A 24495-nucleotide genomic window follows, 5' to 3' on the forward strand; every position below is an offset into this window, starting at 1 on the left:
AATCTTTAAAAAAAAAAAAAAGAAAATGCTTTAAAAAAAAAAAAGAGGATATATGCCCAACTAGACGAGCACCAGTCTTTGAGCAAGAAGATATGAGTAGGAAAAGAAAAAAGAAAAAAGAAAATGCTTTAAAAAAAAAAGATATGAGTAGGAAAAGAAGTAAGGTATAAATCAAGAATGACAGTAGAAGGTGGAAAGCAGAAAATGGCATCAGAGCAGGTGCAGATAATAGGCTATAGGGAGACTTGATAAGGTCCCACTTGAGCAGAGATGAGGAAGAAGCAGAAATCTGGACCTCAGCCTCTGGTGACGAGGGCCCTCTCGTGCGAGGTAACTAACTGGTGAGAAGAGACTCAGTGCTTTGAGATCCATTAGACGAGTAGGCCTGGTATTTGAGAAAAGCTTCAATTTTCAGGTTGGAAAAGTAAGTGTTGGTGGAATTGCAGAAAACCTGAATGTCAGGTTGGGAGACTTGGATGGTATTTGCTAAGAATGAGATCCCAGGAAGGTTTGTGAACAAGAAGATGATGTGATGGTCAGAATGCTAAAAGCATAAAGGGAAATTAGCCAAGCACTCAGCTTAGAGACTATTACAATCTGCCGGGCCAGATGTGCTCATAGCTTTCAAATAGATTATATACTTTCAAATAACGTGCTATAAGAAGACTATGCATCAGGGATTTTGTGAAAATAGCTTTCCTTTCTTTTTCCTTTTTCCTTCCTTTGGGTGATGGGGTGGGGGGGATTGCTATTCTCCTGGAGAAAGAGGACAAGCAATTGCTTCTAAACACCTTACTCCAACCAAACTAAGCTAATTTGGAAGTAAAAGGAGGAAGTCCCTCCCCCTCTTTTTTTTTTTTTTTAAGATTTTATTTATTTATTTGACAGAGAGAGACACAGCGAGAGAGGGAACACAAGTAGGGGGAGTGGGAGAGGGAGAAGCAGGCTTCCCGCGGAGCAGGGAGCCCGATGCGGGGCTCCATCCCAGGACCCTGGGATCATGACCTGAGCCGAAGGCAGACGCTTAACCGACTGAGCCACCCAGGCGCCCCCCTCCCCCTCTTTTTTTAAATAAAAAATTAAACATTTCTCTCTAGCCTAACTTTTTATCCTGGTGATATCCCCTATGATTCTATAGGCTTGAATCAATAGTAATTAAATATTTAATTCGGCAAAACGGAATGACTAGAAAATATTATACTGAAAATCTCTGGTCACACCCTAATGCCATTTAGATGAAGACATAAAGGAGGATGTTTTTCACGTCTGACCACGGTTTCCAGAGCCTGAAGGAGACTTGAAGGATGTTACGTCACACTTAATCAACACTTGCGAGTCAGAGCTTGATTTTAGCTGCCTGGAAACTTAAAATTGTGTTTGCAGGACTGGGGCAGGGTTCAGCCAATTTGGGATGGGTGGCTGCAATAGAAGAAATGTCTTCCCTTGCACAGACTCATATAGGAGAGAACTCGTTCTAGAAATACTGTAAAAACAGACTTACCAAATTGGGCAATCCTTCCTTGCCTGGGGACAGTGATTCTGGAGTTTTTCGGTTTACATAGTACATTTTCCTCTTTTCTGCACATCTCCAAACATTGCCCTAGGATTTCTTCTCTACTTTAGCTATCTTGTATTCCCACGTTGACAAAACATTTCAATGATTATAAAATGTCTTTTTGGGGGATTGTAGAAGCCTTTGGGAATTTAATATCTTAAAGATATTATAACACTGAATTGCTTAGGAAGCAGAAGTTTAAAACCGACTGAAAATTTTTTTCACAAGTCTTTGGAAATTCTCTTTAAAAATATGATAACAGCAAGACATCTAATATTTTTTCATAAATTTCAGGAAATTTTACTATAAAATATAAAACCAGCAAGGCTTCAGAAACATCACTCCAAGCCAGGCAAAGTTCCTTATACAGTTTCTCCTTTTTTTCCCCTCCTTTTTATACTTCTCAATAAAAAGTAACCTTTGCACCAAGAAACAGCACTTTCAAACATCCTGAGCACATCTGTGCCTTTATAGAAAGATAAAACAGGAAGATAACTTCTGCATCACTAAAACCTGGTAGTATCAGAACTGTGGATAAATCGAAAAACGAAAAAAAAAATCCCTAGAGTGATTCCAAATCAAATACTAAAAATTCAGAAATCGTATTTCTAACAGGAGTTATGCCAAATTTAGCCATACTGGATACATTCATTACCAAAAGCGTAGCTAATACAGCCACCCACTGGAAAGTGATTTTCAGCCCAATTTTGATCCAGGGTTTCACTTACAAATTTGCAAATCATTTGCATTTATCATGGGCTAGCATTGTGGTTTGTATCGTACTTTCCTAGAAATATCACTCTATCCTGTCTGCCTTTCTCTCTCCCTATCTCTCTATTGCATAGCTGTCCGCCTCTCAAATTCATTACCAAGAGGAAGACCGTATGTCAAGTTATATATTTCTGGTTCATTTAGTATTTTTTCATATGCCCTCTTTATGCCCATTTTTCTTTAGAGATTATTTTAATTAAATCATATATTCCTCTTCTATTACTACTTATTTGCCTTAAATTACGTGAAGAATATAATTTTCAATTTTAAATGGGAAGTATATCATGAGAGATAAAATGGATTTTTCTCAAAAGCACATATCGAGTAAGAAAAACAAAGGAAAACACCTAAACCTCTGAAAACTTATATGGGGGGAGTGGGGGCGAGAGCAAAGAACACATTATTACTTGTTCTCAAACAAGTCACTTTGTGAACAATTATGAAACAAAGGTTTAGAGGCTGCCATTTGGAAACTCACTCAAAGCAAGTTGTAGTTACAACTCTGAACTCTGAGCTTAGTTTCTTACCATTGAACATTTTGGAGGACATCTGACTTATCCTCATTTTAATTCCCTTAGATATAGAAAAAGTCTTTGAAAAGAATCTTAGAACAGACCAACTGATAGGAAATCAAAGATTTTAATCTGTATAACCTTTCTGAAATGCAAAAACAATGTTGGTGGAAAGCAAAAAGTAGAGGTCTTAGACATTTAGACTTTGCTTCGAATGATCTGTCCCATTACTTACAAAGTGTCAGAAATAGAGGTAAGAATACCCACACCTTGCTGGGATGGTCTGAGGATTAAACACAATAACATCTATAAAGTGGTTCACATACAGAGTGTAAGATCCATGGCACATGGAAAAAAAAAAAAAGAAGGCTCTTTACTTCTATTTCCTCCCCAAGCCAACCCTCATGCCCATGTATGAAACACTACTTAAAAATTTTCCTGAAATACGTTTACACGCTAGGGACATGACAAAGCATTTCAATTTAAGTCAGAAACTCATTTCTGAATGCATCACACGAATATACCAGTAATATTATTCTAATGTCTTAGGGTATCCTCAGATGACCTCAGAAAAGGGGAAATGAGGACAGTCATGGCTCATCAGCACTCTTCGTGGATCTTTGTTAATGAGAGGACATTCATTACCAGGTAATTATATGCCTGTATTACATGTTATGCTGCTCCATCGTCATTTGTGGATTCTGCCCTCACACCGTGTCATCCTGAGCATGATATATGACCCAAAAAATCAATAATATGAATCAACGGTGGAGACATTGAATAGGAATTTGAATAAATATGGTTAAAGACTGCTAACCCATAACCTCTCATGGAACAATCACTTGTATGTCCTAAATAGTGGTCTAATTTCACTAAATACTAAATTTCTATTTTCATAGTTGGCAGAATTCTCAGGAACAGCCTCAAGGAAACGCCTCAGGCTCCTCATAAATGATATAGCCAAAGAATTAGTCCGGGGGCCCCAAACAGGTTTTTCTCTCCTCTTCTCTCCCTCCCTCGTTCCTCAGGACACACTTCATTTTCACTGTGTCCCCCTTGATGTTAGGTTATGCAACATACGGGACATCCACAGTTGTTTTCTTGTGCACAGCAAATAGCATCTTATTATATTGGTTGGGGAACAATAGAGCAGGGGCTTGAAAGCTGTAAGAGTAAAGCTGAGGACTGAGTTGGCTAAGCTGGAACAGAAGCGGATGAGGAGAAAGACGACATAGTAAGAAAAAAGAAACCAAGGGGTCCTGGAACAGGACCCACGTCTCACCAGGAAGAGGAACAAAGCCAAACAAATGACAGAGGGAAATGGATGTAAATGATGCCGGATTGGGCCATAGGAAAGCAGAGAGAACAACTATGGTCCAAAATGGAATTAGAGTCACACCTGGAGGATACATATGACTTATACGAGGTGAGAAGAGTAAAGTAGAAGATAGTGGATCCATCTATTCATTCCTCAAGTACTTACTAACTGCTCCCTGTGGACAGGGATTCTTCTGGACCCTGAGCATTCAACAATGAGCCTCCCACCAAAAAAACCCTTAGCCTCATGGGGTTGCCTCCTAAAAGGGGGGGATACAGTGACTGTGTAAGATAAATGAGTAACAATATATATAATTAGATGCCGAAAGGTATGAAGAATAAAAATAAAGCAGAAAGGGAGTAATGAGGGCTAGGGGAGGACAGCAGGGAGTCATGATGTCCTTGCAGATGGCCCGGGAAGGCCTCAGTGGGGAGGTAGCATTAGAAGAAAAGTCTGGAGGAGGCGAATGAGCAGGCTGTGCAGGTAGCTGGCTGGGAGCAAAGGGGACAGCGAGGTCACAGCCCTGAGGCAGGTGCATGCCTCTAAGAGTGGAGGAAGCCAGTGTGGGGAAATGAAGAGGGAAGGACAGCAGAAGCTGAGGTTCCTGACATCATGGGCCAGAGCGTGCGGGATCTCACAGGCCGTTGTAAGACTCCAGCTTGCCCACTTATGACAGGAGAAGCCATTGAGGGATACTGAGCACATGAGTGCCTGGGTCAATCTGGCTGTCCTGTTAGGAGCAGGCTGAAGGGGGGAAAAGGATGGAAGCAGAGAAATTATCAAGGAGCTGATAGTTCAGGGTCGAGATGATGGTGCCTTGGGCCTAGGGGGCACTAGTGGAGGTTAAAGAAAAAGGTCAGATTCTGCGTATATTTTGACGGAAGAGACAATGAAACCACATTTTGGTGGGGGAGGGTCTGAGATTCTAGTGACCCTTATTTTGTGTCATATTTTGAATTGACCAAACTGAGGACTGATCGTTTACCTTCTGTAACCCAGAGCCCCTTTCAGGCCCCGGTATCCACTTATTAATGGGAGCTCCAGGTGGTAAAATAAAATATTGTAACATTTACACAAACACCAGACTTAAAGATAGCATTTCTCAAAATGCGGTCCATGGGCCACCCACCCCCCAATCAGACAAGTTAGTAACAATGCAGATCCCGGGTTAATCAGGTCATTCGGATGCATACTCCGGTCTAAGAACCACTGCCCGGAGGAGGAAGGGATTAACGTTTGAGAACTTCTGACCACCTGAAATAAACAAAAGCCAGGGGAAATTATAAAGAGTTGTCAGTTGTCAGAAATTATAAGAATACCACTGACCACCTGTGATATCCAACGTGTCACAAATCTACCGAACACTTCCATTCATTTATTCTCTGGACAGGGAGTCATTCAGCTCCCGCTCCATACTAGGTGAACGAGACAGAATTTACAAGCTTGTGAAGGGATTTTTATTTCCCTGCATAGAAATACGTGAAAAATAATGGAAATTACTAGGAAAATAGGATCTGCTTAACGGAAATTTTGGCTTCAGCAAATTTCATGAGAGCTACATATGATCAATAAAATCAGAGGTCGTGATATTAGTAGTGTAGCAGCAATATAACATTTATGTCTTACTGCCGAATGAGAATTCTCTGAGTTTAGAAATGTCCCTGGGTGAAGGGTGTTGGCAGAAGTCAGCTTCATGCTCAAATGACTAAGTTTCCAGCTGCCGTTTCATTGCCTGGGGTCATCACTGCTCTGGTGCAACACATGGTAAATATTCTAAGTGAGCTGAGTTTTAAAAAACGGTTCCATCTGGTTGCTTTCAAAGTACTTTCACTTCAGGTCCTAGGCTGAAATCAGGGCACTTTAGAGGTGAGTAAATGCCAACCGTGTACTTGAAAAGTGTTCAAATCCGGTTTGAGAATGCAGATCAGGTTTCATTCTCGGAATGGTAACTTTTTCTCCTACTTGGGAATCTAATACAGACCCTTGCAGTGGCAGACCAGCAGGCACGTGGGCGTTCCCATCCTCAGTAAAGAGCTTTAATTAGCATGATGTCATAACGTTTAGCCGAAAGTGCATTATTCCAAACAGTGTCTTTTTCCAAGCATGTTGCCCAGGCACCCTTTGCTGAAACGAAGGAATCAGCCACCTGCACCTCTGAGCACAAATTCAGCACAAAGAGCCAGTGTTCTAGAGGCTGCTCCTACCTGGCCAGGAGAGCCAGAGGGCAATGTTTGCCCAGTTTCCATGGCCCGGGTCTTCTCTCGATCAGAGGAACTGGAGCAAACGCTGCGTGCCCCAGCGTGCTCTGCAGGTAGGCTTAGGAAGAGGGCACCACTCTCCCGAAGGCCACTGGACTGTCTTTAACAAAGGATGAGAGAACCCTCCCTGACATATTTATTTTAAGGAGTCGGGATATTAAAATAAGTCAGGGACCAAAAGTTCGAGACCTGTTTGGGACCATTTCCTTTAAACATGAGAAATGTTTTTCTGTGTGAGGATTGTTTCTAAAAATTTGTTTTAACATTTCCATTATTAGGTTTGATGACCTAATGAAAACAAAAGGAATTTTCATTATGAAAATTGGATATCATGTTAGTTACTATGTCAAAAAATGCTCAATAATGTCCCCCCAGATACATGAAAAAGATCATTTATTAAGCTTTCTTTATATAAAATATTTTTCAATGAGCATTGACAGTCATGAAGCATACCAATATGACTGTTATTCCCAATAAAATTTACTTATTCCACATTTACCTATTTTATCACTTTGGTCAGCTAAAAAATAAGATCATCTATCTCTCCAAGATACACTGAAAATATTTCAATAGAAAATCTGATAAAATCAAAATTCAGAGATGAGAAATACATTAACTTATGGAATTTACTTGAATTTCTGGATATGTCAGTTGGTGACACCGGTGAAAGATTTTTTTTCCCCTCTAAAAATATGTCAGGGGGCACCTGGGTGGCTCAGTCCATTAAGCGCCTAACTCTTGATTTCGGCTCAGGTTGTGATCTCAGGGTCGTGAGACTGAGCCCCATGTCAGGCTCCGCACTCAGCTCAGAGTCTGCTCCAGATTCTCCCCCTCTCCCTCTGCCCCATCCTCCTGCTTGCGTGCTATCTCTCTCTCTCTCAAATAAATAAATAAAATCTTAAAAAAAAAATAGGTCAGGATTTAATTTTCTATATTTTCTTCCCAAAACAATTGCTGAGAACATACCATAAGCCAGAAGTTGTACTAGAAACGAATATGGAATATATATATATATTTTTTTTTGCAAAAACAGAACAAGAGATGCCTGAAGCTACAGATTTCCAATTTGAGCCTTCACCAGAATCACCTGGAGGGCTTGTTACACGAAAGATGGCAGTGCCCCATTCCCAGATTGTGACTCAGTAGGTTTGGATTGGAGTGAGCATTCCTATGTCTAAGTTCCCAGGTGGTGTAGGTTCTACTGGTCTGGGAATCACACTTTGAGAACCACAGGTCTGAAGGCCTGATAACAAACTGAGCTAAGTGTTCAGAAGGAAAGGGACCTTTTAGAGAATACGGACTAGTCTAAGGAGGGCGCGTTCCCTGAGATCTGAACAAAGAGGGGGCAAACTAGTTTAAGAGAGTGAGTGGGAGAGCATTCCTGACGTGGGGAGACTGCTTGAAATCCTTACAGCCAGAGGGAGCTCAGAGTTCCAGAAAGTAAAAGTAGCCAGTGTGAGTGAGGGACAGGACACAGGGAAAAGCATCTCTTAAAAAGTATGTTAGGTAAAGCAGAAGCTACGGTGTGTTCTCTGTGCTCTGTATAGAGTGTGGAATACATGGAGGATGCCCAGAAGAGAAACAAGGAGGTCACTTAATATATATCCTTTCTTTTTCTTTTTTTTTTTTTAAGATTTTATTTATTTATTTGACAGAGAGAGAGAGAGCACAAGCAGGGGGAGCAGCAGGCAGAGGGAGAAAGAGAAGCAGGCTCCCCACTGAGCAGGGAACCTGATGCGGGACTCGATCCCCAGACCCTGAGCCAAAGGCAGACACTTAACGACTGAGCCACCCAGGCACCCCAATATATATCGTTTCAAATGTAAAGGAGAATCAGTGGTCAGAGGCACGGCAGCGTCACAGAAGAGCAAGGAAAGAGCCTGTGTACCAGGAAAGCTCCTGTTGTGAGCTCCTGCTCAGGGACGTGGCCAGACACTCTGGTAGCAATCCCAATGGTCTAAGAGGCTGTTGATGAATTAACAGAATAGAGAGCTCATTTCCCCATCCCTAGGGAACAGGGGGCCTCGGGCTCAGGAGGCAAGGTAGCCCTCCTCAGCAAGCACAAAAGCCTCCTCTGTTCGTACACAAAGGGTGTTACTTGACAGCGAGCCGTGTCTGCTCCAATCATGACCAGAGTTGCATGGCACACTTGTGTTTACTTGTCAACTGGTTTAAAAAATGTATAAGGCTTGGATTAAACAAACTTGAAATGAAAGTTTGACCCGTGGGAGAATGAGAAGCAAGATCAAAGTATAAGCTACATACCCACCCAGTTGCTCTATTCCCTCATCTGTATACCCAGCCATGCAGCAAGTCCAGCTGGCTCCCCCTCCAAAAGCCAAGCCCTTCTCCCCATCTAGTCCAAGCCCCCATTATTTCTTGCCTGCGCAACTGCGGCAGCCTCTTTATTGGGCTGCCTACTTCCATTTCCCGTCCCGATAGCCACTGCCCCCCAGCGGCCAGGATGGCCCTTTACAGTGTGAGGCACAACATCCTGCTTAAAGCCTCCGAGGTTCCTACTACAGACTCCTTACCATAAGGGGGCTCTAAGGCCCAATGTGATCTGGCCTGGACGACCTTTAGAACCTCATCTTTAACCACTCTTCACTTCTTTCTCTCCTTCAAACATGCCAAGCTTAGTCTTGCACACAGGGCAATGCATCTCTTGCTTGGGACCCTCTCCTTGACTCTTGACTCTGCTGACTCCTTCCCATGACTGGGGTTTCAGTTCACTATGGCAGTCCTCCTGATGGCGCCCTCTGACATGTCTTCCACCGTGCATTGCATCACAGGATCCTGTTTTATTGTGCTCCCAGTATTTATCCCTGTGTCAAATTAGCCTATTTCTGATTTTGCTCTTTTGTTTTCTTCTGTCTTCCTCCTACAGAAAGGAAGTCCCATCACTGCAGGGGCTTCATTGGCTGTATACCCTGCAGTAGCCCCGGCATCTGTTACATTGTCTGTTACACGGTAACCCCTCAAATTTTTGCTGATCATGCATGAGTATGGAAATAGCCAACCTCAGAGAACTAAATCAGGACCTTAGTGTTTTGACATGCGCTACCCTTCAGTACTGTTTCACATCTAGGGGCAAAGTGATGACACCAGGGCTTCTCTTTGATGTCCATGTGGATTTCCTGGGTATCTTGGTTAAAATACAGATTTTAATTTCTAACAAGATGCCTCCCGGCTGTTCAGACAATACTGGGATAGGAGTCACTTTATTTAAATCTTGTTGTAGACATAATAATGGCCTCCCAGAGATGGCAACATCCTAATCCCCCGAACCTGCGAATATTTCATGTTGCAGGGCAAAGGAGAATTAAGATTACTCATCAACAACCTTAAAATAAATTATCTAGATGGGCCCAATGTAATCCCAAGGGTCTTTAAATATGGGAGGGGAGGAGAGTTCAGTGAGGAGAGTCTGTGTCGGAGCAAGGCTGCTGAGAATAGTCATTGCTGGCTTTGAGATGGAAAGGGGGCCAGGACCAAGGAATGAGGGCAGGCTCTGGAAATGAGAAAGGAGGGCAACAGGTAAATAGGGTCTCTGATTCACAGCCCTAACACTATTCACACATCGGTAGCTGTTCTCTCCAGAACATTCAGCTGCAACAAGAAAGGGGACTATTTCATCAAAGTGGAGGTAGTTTTAAGTCCTTACTTTGAAATAGAAATATAAAAACCGGTGCTGATTTGTGAACAGTATTGAGGGCTGTGAACCAGAGACCATATGTCCCTGTGTTTGCGGCCAGAGAAGACGATTGTAGAGCAGAGACTTCCTTCCTTCTTTCTTTCTTTCTTTTTTTTTTTTTTAAGATTTTATTTATTTATTTGGAAGAGAGAGAATGGAAGAGAGAGAGAGAGCATGAGAGGGGGGAGGGTCAGAGGGAGAAGCAGACTCCCCGCCGAGCAGGGAGCCCGAAGCGGGACTCGATCCCGGGACTCCAGGATCATGACCTGAGCCGAAGGCAGTCGCTTAACCAACTGAGCCACCCAGGCGCCCCTCCTTCCTTCTTTCTTCCCTGTCCCCACACTACTCGGGCTGCCCCTAGGAATTCAGCTGCGTGTGATAACAGAAAACGGGGTTTGATACGGGAGCAGCACATTGCAGCTGCCAACCGGAATAATAGGTCGTGAATTTTTTTTAGGCTTTTTTATAAAAGTCTTTAAAAGCCTAACCCTAGAGGAAAAGGGAAGAGATGAGTATCTTCCCTCATCTGAGGTTGTTGGAAAACACGCTAGTGGGTTAAAATTTCAAATACTGAGATTGACCCATAGAAAGGGATTCTCTTAAAAATCAGATGTCAGATCTAGAGCACACGCCTGTTTTCTTCAGAAGCACTGGCATTTTAACGAAAGATACACTCCTTCGCCTCTCCCTTTTTATCCCCTTTTAGGTCTTATCCACATCTAGTGACATTATTCTGTGTAGCTAAAGCCCCTCTCTTCAGTGGTAGAGTTCATCATCAAGAAAACCACTTTGGGCATTTTTCTTTGTTTTGTATCCACCAGCAAGCCATCACTTCAAGTTACTTTGTAATACTACAAAATTATTCCTGAGTCTTTAATCCTTTTGCTCTTACCTGAGTTCTCGGGGTTGAGGACCCAAGAGAAGCTGACCCACTAATGGCTCTGGGCCAGTTTTTGCAGGGCTCACCAGGAAAAGATGAATGCCCAGAAAACACAGAAGTCCAAAATGGCCAAAAGCAGTCGAGGGGCGATTGTGGCGGAGGAGACGCACATCTGGTTATACTACCTTATTGATCAGATTGGTAGTGGAGTTCATGCAACTCCCAGGTCCTTTTTATTATGGGTTGTCAGCAGTGAAGAGGGAGTTGGGTCTTAGGATAGAACTGTTTGGGAGAACAAAGCAAACAAATCACAGGCGCCCTCATCCCGACCCCCAGCAATAATTACCGATACTTTAGCAGAATTACTAGAAATGTTAGAAACCCTTCCTCTTTGAAAAAGGCAGTCCCTTCAAAGGAAGTCAGGAGAGGTAGACAAATTCGGGGTTCCCGGATCATTCAGCAAAGTTTGCATTTTTACTGCCATCAAGATAGACCTCTTCTTCCCAACTTCCGCTGTTTTCAAACAGTGGAGCCCAACCCCTTCATTTGCAATGGAAATGTGAAGAACCTACTTGGCCCCCTGAGGAAGGTGTCTATGCAAAGGTTGAAAGGCAGTCTTCTTTCTTCATGTGAACCAGAAGAGGAGGCCACAGGCAAAAAGACCCGGAGCTGTAGCTGCTGGTAGGAGAGCAGCTGCAGAAGTTTGCCATTTTAATTCCAGGATTCAAGTTGACAGTAATGAAGGATAAAGTGGGTTAAGAGAATTCTGCTACCGTTTGCAGACATCACGCAGACGTCAGTAATATGAAATGATGTGTTGTCTTGGCAAATGGCTTCGTGATAAGGCTTTACTTATTTTTTTCTGTTGTCCTAGTTCCTGGTTCCACCTTTCCAAAAACACACAGGAGTTTATATTACGCTTTTATGGAAGCAAAACTATGACAACATTATACATGCTTTGTGCACTTATTATATAAAGTTGGGGAAGTAGACAGAACTACAACCCATAAAATAGATCATCGTCTTGATTCCCAGCACATGGTCCCAGCTGGGTCACCTTTACATGCTTCACTCATCGTTATTTTATTAAAAACATAGTAAATTTTAAATTCAGTTTTTTAACCAAACACGAAATTGTTGATCTCATAGCTCAAATTTAACCTTAGGAACAAAATCCATGTGTGTTTTGGGGGGAGAACCAAATGCATAAGACAGCAAGTTAGCATTTTTATTCTGCCTCAATTTTTCATCTCTTTGAAGATATTTTTTCAGATGTCTCAGGTTCCTGCTCCTAAACATGGCAATATGCACAATAGAATGTTGTTTCTAATGCTGTGGTCACAATGCAGTTCAGTGGCTGCCTGGTCTGGACCCTGGACATTTTTCAGCAAGTCTCCATGAGGCAGAAGTCACATAAACTCAGGACGCACAGCTGTGGCCAAATACGCCTTCCTAGGCTAAGCTGGGCTGTATTTTTCTCTGGTTTATTTCGTGTCATGTGGCAGCTTCTGAAGTTTGTGTTGGGTTACATTGTATAACAGTATTTCTGGTTTACCTTTATTGAGTCCAAATAGTAAGAATCGCTTAGCAAAGAGTGGGACAGGGTTTTTGATTTCCAGGAAAGGGATCGGATATCCACTTAATTACACTGTATATCATTACTACAACAAGAGCAAGAACTCTTATTACAACTAAAATTTGACGTCCATTCTATCTATGGATGCAAGGCATAACTCCGTTCCATCCATCATGCTGTCCCATGTCCGTGAATATTACAGTTTTATAAGATCAAATAAAAATGTTTCTTCCGGGGGCGCCTGGGTGGCTCAGTAGGTTAAGCATCTGCCTTTGGCTCAGGTCATGATCCCGGGGTCCTGGGATCGAGCTCTACATTGGGCACCCTGATCGGCGGGAAGCCTGCTTCTCCCTCTCCTACTCCCCCTGCTTGTGTTCCCTCTCTCGCTGTGTCTCTATCTGTCAAATAAATAAAAATCTTAAAAAAAAAAAAATTGTTTCTTCCGGCCAGCTAAATAGCATGATAAGATTGAGGAACTCATTTCTTGCTAAGTCCATTATTCATGGCAGACGTTCAGTGTGTGGGTAATTCCCATCTGCTGAGCGACTGCAATTCAGACCACAAAGTACAAAGTACACCTAAGCATTTTACAGTTAATTCTGGATCCACTGTTGCTCATAAAACCAAGCTGGGAGCCTTAAAGGAACAGGAGCCCTGAGCCCTCTTCTGCATCCTTGCCCTGCATCTGTCATCCCCATGTGAAGTCTCTTGTGGTTAGCACTCTTCACGAGCTGCTGTGAATAATTCTGGGTGTCTATCAGCCTCTGTCAGGACCTGATCTCTGCACTGCCAGTGCACGGTGTCAGCTTCTGTCTTGAGAAGCTTATTCTTCTAGCCCTTCATTTAATTAGAAGTCCGGTTTATATGGAAGTTTGCCATTCCTCAGTTTCCTTAAAACATTATCCGTATCAGGGCGCCTGGGTGGCTCAGTCAGTTAAGCGTCTGCCTTCGGCTCAGGTCATGATCTCAGGGTCCTGGGATGGAGTCCCGAGTTGGGCTCCCTGCTCAGCAGGGAGTCTGCTTCTCCTCTGCTTCTGCCCCTCCCCCCCGCTTGTGCGTGCACCCGTGTGCATGCTTGCGCGCTCTCTCTTTTTCTCTCTCAAATAAGTAAATAAATCTTTTTTTTTTTAAAGATTTTATTTATTTATTTGACAGAGAGAGACACAGCGAGAGAGGGAACACAAGCAGGGCGAGTGGGAGAGGGAGAAGCAGGCTCCCCGCAGAGCAGGGAGCCCGATGCGGGACTCGATCCCAGGACCCTGGAATCATGACCTGAGCCGAAGGCAGTCGCTTAACCAACTGAGCCACCCAGGCGCCCCAGTAAATAAATCTTTAAAACACTATCCATATTACATACTGTTTGATGTGGTTTTTTTAAGCCTTATTATATATTACGATGCAGTATTTCATGTTCCACAAAACCAAGCTTTCACAAAGTCAATTTCTTATGTATCAAACATACAGTGTATAGGCTGTTTGAACCTTATGTCTATTTCGTGGGCATCCCTGTGGCTTCTAGACTTCACAGATTTGTAAACTGAGAAGATTGGATGTGAAATCCATTTCTTCTCACCCATTTTATGTTTTGTTAGGGCAGCTGAATAGTTGCTTAGCAGTCTGATCGAGGCTGGGTGGGGAACTTTTTGGTGGCTGGGAGGGAAAGATACCCAGATGCTTGTTTCCTTTCTTGAGGGGAGGAAGGTCCATATGTAACATTTAAGCGGATCCAGAAAATCTGTTACAGTCACCATTGACAGGGCACAGTGTAAATTAAATCACTGCCCCCTTTGCTGACTAGGGACTGCCTAGATAATGCTTTTGTGGTTACCTTCCGATGTCCTAAATCATGTAATCCCTTTACTTATTTTAGGGCCCATCTAGACTTCATTCCCTTCTGTACATGTGGGACACTTGAGCACCTTTCCATGGAACACAACCTTGCCCCTGCGCCTCCACCCCCATACAGTTGCAATAGTCCCACTCATCTCTGCTGCCATCTTGTCCTGAAATCTGTCTCCTGTAAGTTCCCTGGTGGCCTTGATCATCATGTCTTTCTTTGGCCTAGAACTTTCAGTGTTCAGTAGCTGCCCCCTCCCTGCAGGGTAGAATTTTAAGCTTCTTAAAATGGCTCACGAAGTTCCTGTCTGCTTCTTCAGCTCATTGCTCACCACTGCCCATTTGCATGTTCTACTCTTAGAATCCCAACGCTCTGAGCTTTCTTCACAAAAGCTATAGAAGTAGCCCCGTGTCCTTGTGAACATTCTCTTTGCCTGGTAAGCTCTTCACACTCTTCATGTTTAATTCCCCCCTCCAAAGTTCACTGTAGGCCACATCTATTCTTGAAGCTCTGACCCATTCTCAGAGTATGACTGAAACCCCCGGATTGGGCTCACATGGTGACTGATGAGTGCCTGAGTGAATGACCATTCACTACTAGAAGACACAGGCAGACACGGATGATCAACTTGACAATCACTCTTCACGTCCTGTGCCTTCAGTGCCAACAAGTCAGATTAACATGTTGCAGGCTAGGTTTTATTAGCAGGGTTATATTAGACCCATTGTTTCATCCAATACACAAAAAAAATCATCTTCAAAATTTCCTCTGGTAAGGTATATGCAATTAAAATATAATGCTGTTTTAATATTTGCAATGCATTCACCTTTGCTATAGTTGTTTACATGACTTGTGAGCTTTCTTCCTAATGCTTCACTTTATCCCAACCCTTCATTTTACTGAGCTCTACTGTTCTTCCACACTCTGGAATCCTTCAAAGTGCCATTAATATTCAGTCAGAGAGATCCTGCCTGTGGTAAGAAAAATACGGACAACTTCTGTGGTATTCACTACCCTGTGTTATACTTGGGAGGGGTTGGCTGACTTTCTCTGTAAAGGGTCAGATAATAAATATTTTAGGCTTTGTGGGTCATGTGGTTTCTGTCACAACTACTCAACTCTGCAGTTACAGCAGAAATGCAGCCACAGATAATAAGCAAACAAATTAGTGTGGCTACATTATAATAAAACTTCATTGATAAACACAAATAGCCCAGGACCACAGTTTGCTGACTCCCTGGGTCATCTGGAGACTTATTTCTGTGGGGGAAGATTCAGTCAGGTTCTGTTCAGGTACAGAAACATTTTCCAAGTGGCTTGACCTCAGAGAATATCTTCTAAGTATACATGGTCCTGAAAGGTACTTGTAATGTATCTTATTGTGCAGTTTTATCAGAAACAGAAGCTGAGGGAATAAGATTATATAAAAATTCATTTGCCTTAATAACAACCCTCACAGCTCAGCATATCAGAAGTTGCATCCCAAGTGAACCAGAAATTTCTATATGCTGCCCTGGTACTCAATAATGAAAGCTATAAAAGCATTCATGCTCCTTACCAGTACAATAATTTTTAGAAACTATCCCGCAGTAATGACTCCAGGGCAACAAGTCCCTTGTGTGTGCAATGATATTTAGAAGAGAAATATTCATCAACACTGAGATTCTAAAGTAACTCAGTTGGGAATGGAACCATAGCATGGAAGACTTCTGTAGAATGTTTTTATGTGGTGACTGTGTGAAGTATATGGAACCTTGGAAATGTGCACATTAAAATTACAATGCCAGATGGAAAGAGTACATTTACATGATCTCAAGCATAAAAATCAATATATATGAATTCTGTCATTCAGTATTCAATACGTATTTATTGATTAAGAGCCTACTATGAACAAGTGTCTGCTCTAGCACTGGGAAGACAATAATGAATAAAATAGACCAAAATTCCTGCCCTCATGGAGCCAATATTCCTATGGGAGGGAGACAGATATTGAGGATCAAAAGAATTTTAAAAAATAATGTATTTGGAAACTTAATAGGAGATTTTTTCCCCATAAAATTGCTTATATAAAAAAGCCTTTCCCCCTTTATTTGGTATGTTTCATTTTTTAGGAATAAGAATTTCTCTGATCATTTCATTCAACTGGTGTTCATAGAGTTCTTACTATGTGCCAAACACTCTTCCAGGCACATGGACTATAGTGCAAACAAAACATACAAGCACATCTATACTCATGGAGATATGGTCTGGTGAGAGAGATCGAATATAAGACAAATAAGTAAAATATGCTCAAGGTTAAAGGTGACAAAGGGGCAGAGGTAAGAAAGCAGGTTATGAATGTCTGGAGAATGCAAACTTCTAGATTGAGTGGTCAGGAAGGACTCCTTGAGATGGTGAATTCTGAGTAAAGAGTTAAAGAAAATGTGTAAAAAGTGTGACAGTGGGTTGGGGGTAAGAGGGGAGGTCATTCTGGATAGGGGGATCAGCAAGTGCAAAGGCCCTGAGGTGAGAATGTGCCTGACATATTTAAGGAACATCAAGGAGGCCAGTGGCTAGAGTGTAGTGAGTGAAGGAAAGGATAATCGGAAATGAGATCAAAAGGAAACAGAAGACCAGATCACATCTGGCCTTTTAAGTCATCGGAAGGATGTTGGCTTTTATCCCGAATAATGAAAAGATATTGGAGAGTGCTGAGCCGAAGAGAGAGATGATCAGGTTTGCATTAAAATAATACCTGCTGTTGCAACAGACTACAGATACAGGAGGCTTTTAGGAGACAGTCGCAGTAATCCAGGTGAGAGAAGATGGCTCGGACCAGTAGGATAGTTAGGAAGGGTAAGGATCTTAGGCTGTGGAGGCACAGGTGAAGGATAGAGGAGGGGGCAGGAACCAGTATTCCCGCAGCCAGATCCCACCTGCCACAAAGGATAAGTAACTTGGGAGCAGTGACCATTTCTGAACTGTTACCATACCGTGGGTAGGAAACACGATGTCAGGCACATATTAGACGCTTAATTTAGGCTGATTAAATATTGCAAAACCAAAAAGAAATGTGAAACCAGATCTCTATTTTATGGCTGTCTCTTGTCACAGAACAGTCTCCCCACCACTTTGCCCTCAGTCATTTTCCCTTCTTTGGTTATTTATTTATGAATTAACCTCTCCAGTGTTTGTTGATGTCCCAAGAAGACTTCCATTCTCAATGACCTGCAGTAAGTGAAAATGACAGAACGGTAAAGATTCCATTGAACCATTTCTACCTCATACCTGTATGAACTGAATGCACTGTTATTGCCTCTTACTGTTAAAGAGCTCGATTGTAACCAAATGTAACTTTTTTTTTAGGGAACAACTTTATTCTTTATTGAAGACCTATAACATTTTTTATGGGAACCAGAAAAATCTGCATATTTTATATGGACAGGTAAGCCCGTCAAAGAAATACAATACAGTTTGATTCCCAGAAAGGAATTCCTTAAAGGTATAGAGGAATCAGGATGAGTTGGAGTCCATAATCTAGCGGCACAAGTGGTCTGGAAAAACAGGTGACTCTTTGACTTGATCATGATTTTTATTTTTAGACTATATCACAAAATCCCAGTCCTGGAACATGTGACTTTTTAAGCATTTTGGGGGATAGGAAAGCATTTAAAAATAATTACAATGACCTATTTACTTTCTATTTTTACAACAGTGTATAAATATCTTTTGCACAGCAATTCCACTGGAAATCTATCATAATACTTTCTGACAAATGTACCAGAAAGTATAGAGAAGGTGGTGTCATCCCATGGTGACATCATTTGTAGTAGAATTTGAAGATACCTTAAGTCTATACCAATGGGGGATTGCTCAAATATATATGATATGGGCAGTGACATAGTTTGATTTGGTCGTTAAGATGAATCAGTTAGATTCCAATGGATGTGTACCATGTTATAACAAATTTTAAAATGTGAAAGATACAATTCAGAAAAGTCCTGAAGCTGGAAAGCATTTTTAGGCGCGCAAATGGCAGGTTGTTGTACAAACTACCTTAGATTTTTTTATTTTTCCTCTTCTTCTCCTTCTTTGAATGCTTCATTCTCCACATGTCTCTCCACTCAGTCTCGTATCCTAATGGAGCTCACCTCACATCTTTACAATATCTTCCTGGTCCCAGGGAACTGTAGACTTTTGTACCTCTGATTCCAATCTTCAAATTTGATGATAGAGCATTGACTTTAGGCCACTGTGATTTGGCTTAAAATTGTCACTGGGACAGAAGGAAACTTACAAACCACTCTGGCCTTTACTAGAGAAGTTAAATGATTTAGTTCAATTGAACATTTCAGTTACCTTCCCAAATGTAATAGCAGAAGGAAATAACTAATCTCTTTACAAAGAAATGGGCATAATTTTAAATTATTTCAATATTGTCCTATATCTTAGATCTCTAATATATGTAATTATAAAGATAATTTAAGAAAATTCAAGAAAAGATCAAAACTTTAAAAAATTACTGTTTATATTTTACTTGAAGTTTCTACAAAATTCATGATGTTAAGGTATTTGTTTCCTTTATGAAAATGTTGGAATTTTGATGTTCTGAACATATAATTTGAGGCATATTCTTTCCAATTCTATGAACAGTGTTCAATTTATAATACAAAAGTCATTTAATTTTTTAAAATTACATGAAGTGAAGTACACAGTGAGACTATCAAATCACTTAATCTTTCCATCTTTACTCACTGGTCAATAAAGTTAGAATTCAGAATTTTCTAAATATCCTTGGTTACAATAACAGACACTGTTCAAAGGGGAAATATGGAGGCTAACATGTAGCTTTCTTAATCTCTGGTTAATTAAGCAAATCTTGATTGTCTGCCATGTGCCAGACACTGTTCTAGAAGCTGTAGATATAGCAATGAAGAAACTGAACAGAATGTCTTGCCTTTATGCTCCTTACATTATAGTAGACAGATAAGAAACAAAATATACAATATATCCAATGGTAGTAAAGATTGTGGACAGTAGCAAAGCAGGGGATCTAAGTGGGGTGGGGGAAGAGGACCACTTGACCAAAGACTCTGAAGGATGTGAAGAAGCCAACTTTGCAGAAGTCTGTGGGACACACATTCTGGACAGAGACAGCAGCTTGAGTAAGGGGCCAAGCCTGGCTACTATAACTAAAGTACAGCAGGGAAGCCAGAGGAGCCGGAACCTTATGAGAATGGAGAATTAGTAGACAGAGTAGCTAGAGACATAACTGTGAAAGGAAAGCCCCAGGGTATGTGGGTCTTGTAGACCATTGTGAAGACCTTAGCATGTGCTTGGAATGCGATGCAAAGCCACAGGGGAGTTTTGCATAGAACAGTGACATTATCTAAAAGGATTCATTTTAAAAGGATCTCTCTAGCAATGGGGAGTATAGGGAAGGGCAAGAGAACAATGAGAAAGAAAACTCTTGCAATAATCCAGGCAAACAATGACAATGGCCTGGGCCAGAATCATGGTAGTGGATACAGTGAGTGTGGTCACGTTAGGGATATAATTTTTAAGATGGAGCTAATAGGATTTGCTAATGCGTTGGATGTTGAGTACAAAAGAAAGATTAAAGGCGACTTTAAAATTCCTGGCCTGAGCAACTGGAAGGATAAGGGTGCTATTTGCCAAGATGGGAAAGACTTGGAGAGGAAAACATTCATGGGAGAGAGATCGAGTTAATTAGGAAGATATTAAGTTTGATGTCAGGTAGGCAGTTGGACAACTGGAGCTCAGGGGGAAGGTTTGGGCTGGAAATATAAAGTTGGAAGCTATTAGTTTAGAGACAGCTTATAGGGACCCTTGAGATCACCAAGGATACTGGGGTAGATCTAGAAAAGAAGAGGCCTACGGATTTAGACGAGATTAAATAAGTGCACACAATCCATGTTTGCATGGAGTTTCCTTCTTTTGTTATAATTCCAACTTAAAAATTAGTCAAATGCTATTGATTTTTTCAAATAAATAATTTCTGTTACACATTTAACACCATTTTCGTACATTTTCCACTCATCCTGCATAATAATTTTGTGAGTTAAAATTTCCTGTTCAGAAATGAGGAAACAGCCACTAAGTCTCCGAAGAGCTGTTCTTCGATTTCTAGTTTAGTATAGTGTTTAGTTCTGTTTTAATTCGAAGATAACAGAGTTAAACTTCCAGTTCATTGAAGAATGTTGGAGTTCAGAAAGCATTTTAGCATACTATGCCCTCTGGTGGGCATGTCATTACCATTATGCCTTACTCACTTGGCTGGTTATAGCTGTTTCCAAAAATGAATTATTTTGAGGATAAATTGAAAAGCCAAACAACCCCACTGGGGAATTTATTTTTATCTATTAAAATGTCTTACAGACTTGATTTCTACATTTTCCGTTAAAAGATTTACTTTCTATAAATAATACAAAAACCGTGTTTGAGATGATTGGTTTCTTCCCCAGACAGAAGATGGAGAACCAATTGTTGAAGGAATGTTGGACATTTCCTGGGGAGTAAAACAGCCTATACAACTGAAAATCCAAGATGAGAGGCAAATCGCTTCTTTTACTAAAGTGAAGTCGCCAGATGTCTTTTCCAAAAGGTAAGCTGTCTTTCATGTTTTAACTCCTTAGAAGATCATCCTCATATTTACTTACCTTTATTGTGTGGACTCTTAAAGATGGGAGCTCGAATGCTTATAACACGATCTCATCTGATCCCCAGCCACTCTGTAAAGTAGGTGTTCAGAACCCGGGGCTCTGAGAAGCTGGGTTATTTGTGCAAAATCTCCAAATACCATGTAGCAGATCTCAGGTCTATCTCTCTGCTGTGTTGCTTCTCTCCTGGAAGACTGAATTCCTTTGTTAGAAAAGACAAAACATATTAGGGCACCTGAGTGGCTCAGCTGGTTAAGCGTCTGCCTTCAGCTCAGGTCATGATCCCAGGGTCTTGGGATCGAGCCCCACATCGGGTTCCTTGCTCAGCGGGGAGCCTGCTTTTCCCTCTCCCTCTTACCTGCTACTCCACCTGCTTGTGATCTCTCTCTCTGTCAAAGAAATAAATAAAAAATTTAAAAAAAAAAAAATATATATATATATAAAGACAAGATTCCATTAGGCCTGGCATGATCACGGAAAGGGGGGATAAAATTTCTCCTCTCCTTGGAACAGAGGGCTCTTCCTGCTTTCTGGAAAGGAACCTTAATTATGCACCTCCTGATTGTCCTGATCCTGTTCAACAGGACACGACAAAGTTGCCCTTGAAGCTCAGTAACTGCACAAGACCGTCCTCTGTGTGGGTTTATGCAACTGTACCCTGAATACAAAAGTTGGGCTGAATTTTTTCATTCTCCTTTGCAATTTTTAGAAAAATAAACATTCCCAGAAGGAATCGTACATATTTTTTTTTTATTTTTTATTCCTAATTCCCTACGTTCCCTCCTTTTTAATCCTCAACTTCCCAGCTCGTCTCCCTATTGCGTATATGTGGAGGTACCAAGCCTTCTCCTTACCCATCCTGCCATCTATAACATCTATAACCAGATGGGCTGGAGTTTTAGGAAGAGAGGATGAAGAGAGAGCCAGGACCTTTTCCTCAATCTGATCTTCCACCATAAGCAGGGAGAACCCAAGTATCACCTTGAGGGAAGCCACACTTTCGCTTTGGAAAAACCACCGACGCCCCACTATGATTTGCACCTGGCCAATTTGCTCAGACATGATGCTCCAGCAGTTCTGAACATTTTGTAATTCTCTATACATACCATGCAGCTTCTTACTTTCCTTCCTCCCTGCTTTTCAACATCCATTTTCCCAACTCCCTTCTCTCAGTCTTTTCAGATTCTGGTCAGGGAACAAGGTAACACATTCTGCAGAAAGCATTTTCTGACCATTTCTTCTGTACGAGGTGCACTGACAGTTTTTCCTAGGTCACTTTCAAAATACACCCTTAATTGCATTTTTATGCACCTACCTCCCCCTCTGGCCTGCGAGCTTTTTCAGGGTATGGAGCATGCCTTATTCATCTGTTATCCTGGTGCTCCGCAGTGTGCCTGGCACAAAGAAGAGACTCAAAATAGAGTCTTGAATACAGCCCACAAGCCCGGTAGTGAAATTAACCTCTGCTCTGTTGTGAAAATGGTCTCCATCTACTGCTTCTGACTAGCCATCCAGGCTAATGGTTGCCGATGGGCGAAGGGTCCAGTGTTTGTAGAACAGCAGAAGGGACACCACAGATTTGGGCAGCCTGATGAAGCCCCACATCCCTCACCGTCAGAGGCCAGATGACTGATGGGGCTGAAGATTCTAAGTGATTAGGAGCATCCTGTAAAAGGAGAAATTACCCCTGGGCTCTGCTTTGAGATAACCATGCAAGATATGAATTTGGCAAAATTAGCTATCATCATTCATGTTACCTAAAAACTCATTGCAAAGTTCTCTGAGCAGCCAGCTGCTTTTGATGCATTTTCATTATTTGAGTCATGAAAACTTAATAAGGATGGAACATTAAGCAAAGATGTCAAGGAGATTCAGTGAGGTACTTGTGTTATCACATGAAGCCTTTTTTTAAATAGCTACCCCAAGATATTTTTAAATTTTCAAATTAACATTCAAAACACTTGTTCCTAAAAATCCTCAATTTGGGCACAAGTTTCAAGAGACCAGGTGGGCAAAGTAATATTGATGCCTCTCCATACACGGTGGCAAGTTAAAAATTAATATTCTCATGATGTGCCTTCCATCGACACCAACGGCATTTTTCAGTGTTTATCAGAAAGAACATTGCTGTGAACTAAACAGGAACGATCTTTAGTTTCAAGTTGAGAAAGAATTCCCTAGAGAACTTAGCTTGCCCTTTACCACAGTAATGAAACTTACTAGAACATTCGAAGTGAAGGGTATCAGATCCTTCTGGAGGTTAAGAGTGATCAGAAAGAGATGCTATCCCTCTCACACTCAAGAGCAAGATTAGATTCAGTTGTGGTCAGTCAGCCAAGACTCTTTCATGGGAACCAGCTCAACACTCAGCTGGAAGGGGCAGCATGATTTGGAATGGCTATTCCTTGGCCTCTGGTTCCCTAGCGGGGCACATGGCCACCTGACATCCTATTCTTTGTTTCAGTCCAATCCTAGACACAGTCACTCTGGCTGCCCCCCATAAGGGGGCATTCACTTAAATTCTGAGCATTGAAGGAAATCATATGAAGAAAGGGACGATTCCCTCACTTTCACTTCTCAAGTCCCCTTTCTTGTCCTGGGTGCCTGTGTGCAGAACTTCTCCCTCTGCTCCCACAGGGTCCCAGATGTGGGATCTGCAGTGGGTGGACATGGAGTAAAAGACGGGGAAGTTGTGTACTCAGTGGCAGGAAAGGCTGCAGTCTGGTCTTTCGGTTCAGCCATTGAGAGCGTCATCAGTTTGTCATGCTAATTTGTTTTAATTATCTTCGAAATGAGTCACCCTGAGTCAGCTTAAAGGGAGTGGTAGAAGCTTAAATATAAATCAGTTTGTTTGAACTGTGACCACTTGTGATCCTTTATGGAAACAATCCTGTGGGCAGTACTTTGATCTTTCCTATCTGGTCCAAGTATTTTGTTTCGAAAATCTTTCAAAATTTTTTTTTCAAAAAACTCCCAGCCTTACTGAGCTTACGTTTGCTTGCACCAGGTTTCAGTTCTGTTTTTGTTTTTGTTTTTTTTTAAATCTTTGTGAAATCAGCTTTGGCACATTTTGTACAAATCATGACAGAATGACATAAAGAACAGAAGCCTGGGGCACCTGGGTGGCTCAGTCGTTAAGCATCTGCCTTTGGCTCAGGTCATGATCCCGGGGTCCTGGGATCAAGCCCCGCATCGGGCTCCCTGCTCCGCTGGAAGCCTGCTGCTCCTTCTCCCGCTCCCCCTGCTTGTGTTCCCTCTCTCGCTGTGTCTCTCTGTCAAAGAAATGAATAAAAATCTTAAAAAAAAAAAAAAAAACAGAAAGAAAGAAAGAAAGAAAGAGAAAGAAAGAAAGAAAAAGAAAGAAAGAAAGAAAGAAAGAAAGAAAGAAAAAGAAAGAAAGAAAGAAAGAAAGAAAGAAAGAAAGAAAGAAAGAAA

General features: G+C 41.7%; 1 protein-coding gene across 1 annotated transcript in view; it reads left to right on the forward strand.

Annotated features, from left to right (window-relative positions):
* The first annotated feature begins 270 nt into the window (after nt 1-270).
* The window catches only part of RASSF6 (Ras association domain family member 6), a 36881-nt gene continuing 12656 nt past the window's right edge, over nt 271-24495 (forward strand). The window contains exons 1-4 of the mRNA XM_035005566.1: nt 271-341; nt 3388-3486; nt 17747-17825; nt 20866-21005. Coding sequence (XP_034861457.1) covers nt 271-341; nt 3388-3486; nt 17747-17825; nt 20866-21005 — 389 coding nt within the window. The remainder of the gene's footprint in view (nt 342-3387; nt 3487-17746; nt 17826-20865; nt 21006-24495) is intronic.

The sequence above is a fragment of the Mirounga leonina genome, unplaced genomic scaffold (genome assembly GCF_011800145.1).
Source record: "Mirounga leonina isolate KUSES-001 unplaced genomic scaffold, KU_Mleo_1.0 Mir_129, whole genome shotgun sequence".
Lineage (NCBI taxonomy): Eukaryota > Metazoa > Chordata > Mammalia > Carnivora > Phocidae > Mirounga > Mirounga leonina.